General features: G+C 43.9%; 1 protein-coding gene across 1 annotated transcript in view; it reads right to left on the minus strand.

Annotated features, from left to right (window-relative positions):
• The window catches only part of ptprbl (protein tyrosine phosphatase receptor type B, like), a 41,606-nt gene that overhangs the window by 8,781 nt on the left and 29,936 nt on the right, over window positions 1-2,889 (minus strand). Inside the window, exons 27-30 of the mRNA XM_008294395.1 lie at window positions 1,845-1,935; window positions 1,689-1,765; window positions 637-771; window positions 398-520 (exon numbers count right to left, since the gene is read on the minus strand). Of these exons, the coding sequence (XP_008292617.1) occupies window positions 398-520; window positions 637-771; window positions 1,689-1,765; window positions 1,845-1,935 (426 nt within the window). The remainder of the gene's footprint in view (window positions 1-397; window positions 521-636; window positions 772-1,688; window positions 1,766-1,844; window positions 1,936-2,889) is intronic.

Raw genomic sequence — 2,889 nt, forward strand, 5'->3', positions numbered from 1 at the left:
TTAGCTATAGTTAGCTGTAGGTAGCTGTCAGTAGCTGTAGTTAGCTATAGTTAGCTGTAGTTAGCTGTATTTAGCTATAGTTAGCTATAGTTAGCCACAGTTAGCTGTAGTTATCTATAGTTAGCGCAGCGGTCGTGGGTTGGACTCCTGCTCTCCACCCTTTGCTGCAGGCCACTACCTGCTCTTATTCCTTTCCTGTCTCTCTACTGCTCTGAATAAAGACAAAAGCCCAAAAAATATATTTTAAAAAAAGAAAATGAAGAGATTCTTTCAGTTTTCAGTTTCTGGCTGATCAAAAATTATGTTAATGATAATGTGTTTCAGGTTTTAGCTTCAGACACCTAAATAAAACTGGTTCAGTCGATGAAAACAGCCGGTTTGGTTCTATGAAACTTACGCTACAGATGTTGAATTCTCGGATCGTCCACTCCGGTAGAACCGACTCTGACAGCATCTGGACGATCAGGTCTCCGTAGTACAGAGGGTCCTGGTCGAAGGGCCAGTAGTGATCACACTTCACCTGGAGGAGGACGAGGAGGAAACGTCACTGCTGCTGGGAAACACTTAGTTTGTACAGAGCGGCAGCATCGATTCTCACACCAAGGTTCTGTTCTGTTTGGAACCAGAGGAACCCACCCGGCCTTTCTCCACACACTGAGTGACCATCACCACGTTGTGGACGTTCTGCTCCCAAACCATCTTCCAGAAGTCATCCTTGGTTCCAGGCAGAGGACCCTGCGTAGCGATGTACTCCCGACGGAAGCTGTTGCCCTGAAAGGTTCCAGACAGCAGCGGTCAGAGGTCAGAGCTGTGAAACACCTGTGAGGTGAAGCTAATGTTCCAGGTGTACTTAATAATGGGATCTTCATAAACACAGCTGGGATGTGACCAAAAATTTAAAATTCCATGTGCTGCAGATGAACAGTGGAAGGAAAAGAATGAAGGTATGAATAACTGGAAGAGTCACAAAGAAACAAAACCTACAGACTTCAAGTCGAGGAAGAAGAAGAAGAAAAAATGTAGAAGAAGAAGAGGAGGAGGAAGTGGTCCCAGGGGGCAGAGTGTCTCTTTGTGCTGGTGTTTCTGTCTCCTATAAAATATTGAACGCAACAGTTTGCATCAATCTTTTGAAATCAGGCAGCCGGCGGCCCATAAACAGGCCCGAGTCCCCGACACAGCAGCCGTGGGTCGAGTCCAGCCCACGGCCATCTGCTGAAGGTCCTTCCACCACTCTTCTCCCTACATTCATGTCTTCCACTTACCTCTCGAATAAGCCTGAAGGCCTAAAATAGTCTGTTAAAGAACAAATCAGACAACTTTTAACGAACGTCTGATCAACCAACAAACTAAACTGGTTTAAAGGAATCAGCTGTGCTGTTTGTTACCCGTCTGATGTCCACGACGAGACTGTAGATCCTGAACTCAAGGTTAAAACCAAGTTAATTAAGTTTCCTCAACATTAATTTAGTTTTAAATCAACCGATGCACAAATGGGACTCTAAGTTACACACTACATTCCTGAACTTGCCCTTTGTGGCTCATATCTTAGACCAATGATTAGATTTTAATCTGAGGTCACTTGTTGGACGTTTACCTGCCAGGTACCTTAAACCTGAGCAGGTGAGCTGGGGAGGTCTGTCCTTGGTTAATGGACCTGCTGTCCTCAGAGTCAGTGTTCTGGTTCTTACTGGGATGTAGCTGGCGTTGATGTAGTCAGAACAGGGATCATCGTCGACGTAGGACAGCTTCACCCTCGTTGAGTCATCTGAACAGAACCAACAGAACATCAGTGGGTCGCAGTGTACAGGTGAGTCACCTGTTCTATCGTCTCCACGGTGACTCACAGGGCAGGATGTTATTGTATCGGTTCTTCCCGCGGTTCTCCGGCAGCAGAGCCGAGTCCAGGGGCTGGCTACGGCCAACGTCCTTCAGGTCCTGAACAAAACAACCAGGAGAAGGATTCAGAATAAAAACATCTGGTTCAGTGTGTGAAGGCGTTCAGGAGAAGCTTTACAGTCTAAGTGTTCCAGCGCTGGTGACGTCTTCTTCATGTTGTAGTAAATGAGTACATCGTGGTTAAAAACCTGTTTAAATGATGTAGAATGACTCGTTGGAACAACTCATGTTTTAATGATCAAGCCCTGAGCTATTTTTCAGGCCTTTTCTCGAAAATTACATACCCATAATAAAAACAGTCTATCTCTGCAACCACAAGGTCTATTTGAATAATTCTTGTGTCATAATAAAAAGAACACTTGTGAGATTTGTTCAGATGTGTAAATTTCAGTATATATGTTACTGGTTAAAAGTAAATGTAGATGGCACACACACAAATTTAAAAATTTCAGGTTCGCCTAAATAAAAAAAGCAGTTTCAGGATAATTATCTCTTTGTAATGATCCAGCTGCAGCTCTAAACCTCTCCAAAATCAAATCACAATATGTGAACATTCTCCCTGCAAAGGTTGACTCTGAAAAAGTGAAGTACAACAAAATTACTAAGTTTTTAATCCAGACAGTTCAGGCGAGGTGACATTTTTGGACACTTGGACACATTTTGGCACACTGGTGACCATCTGAGTGTTCTTATGTACAAACTAGATATTTCACTTGTATATTACTAATGGTGTTAAATACATCCAAATACAGCAGTGTTTTAGTTTTTTTAATCCTACCAGACCGCTGTCTGTGTTACGCGTCGTGTGCGTAAAGGCGATTGGACGGATGTGGAAATCCCTTGATGAGGCGCGGCTGAATCTCCGTGATGGATCGGCCGATTTCGGTGATTGAACCCCCCTTCGAATCGTTAGAGCCAATAGAAGATAGCCATTGCCACCAAAACGAGATTGACAGCACTTTTAGCCAATCAGAATCAGCAGACCGCCATCTT

This window comes from Stegastes partitus, unplaced genomic scaffold (genome assembly GCF_000690725.1).
Source record: "Stegastes partitus isolate 25-593 unplaced genomic scaffold, Stegastes_partitus-1.0.2 Scaffold958, whole genome shotgun sequence".
In the NCBI taxonomy this organism is placed as follows: domain Eukaryota; kingdom Metazoa; phylum Chordata; class Actinopteri; family Pomacentridae; genus Stegastes; species Stegastes partitus.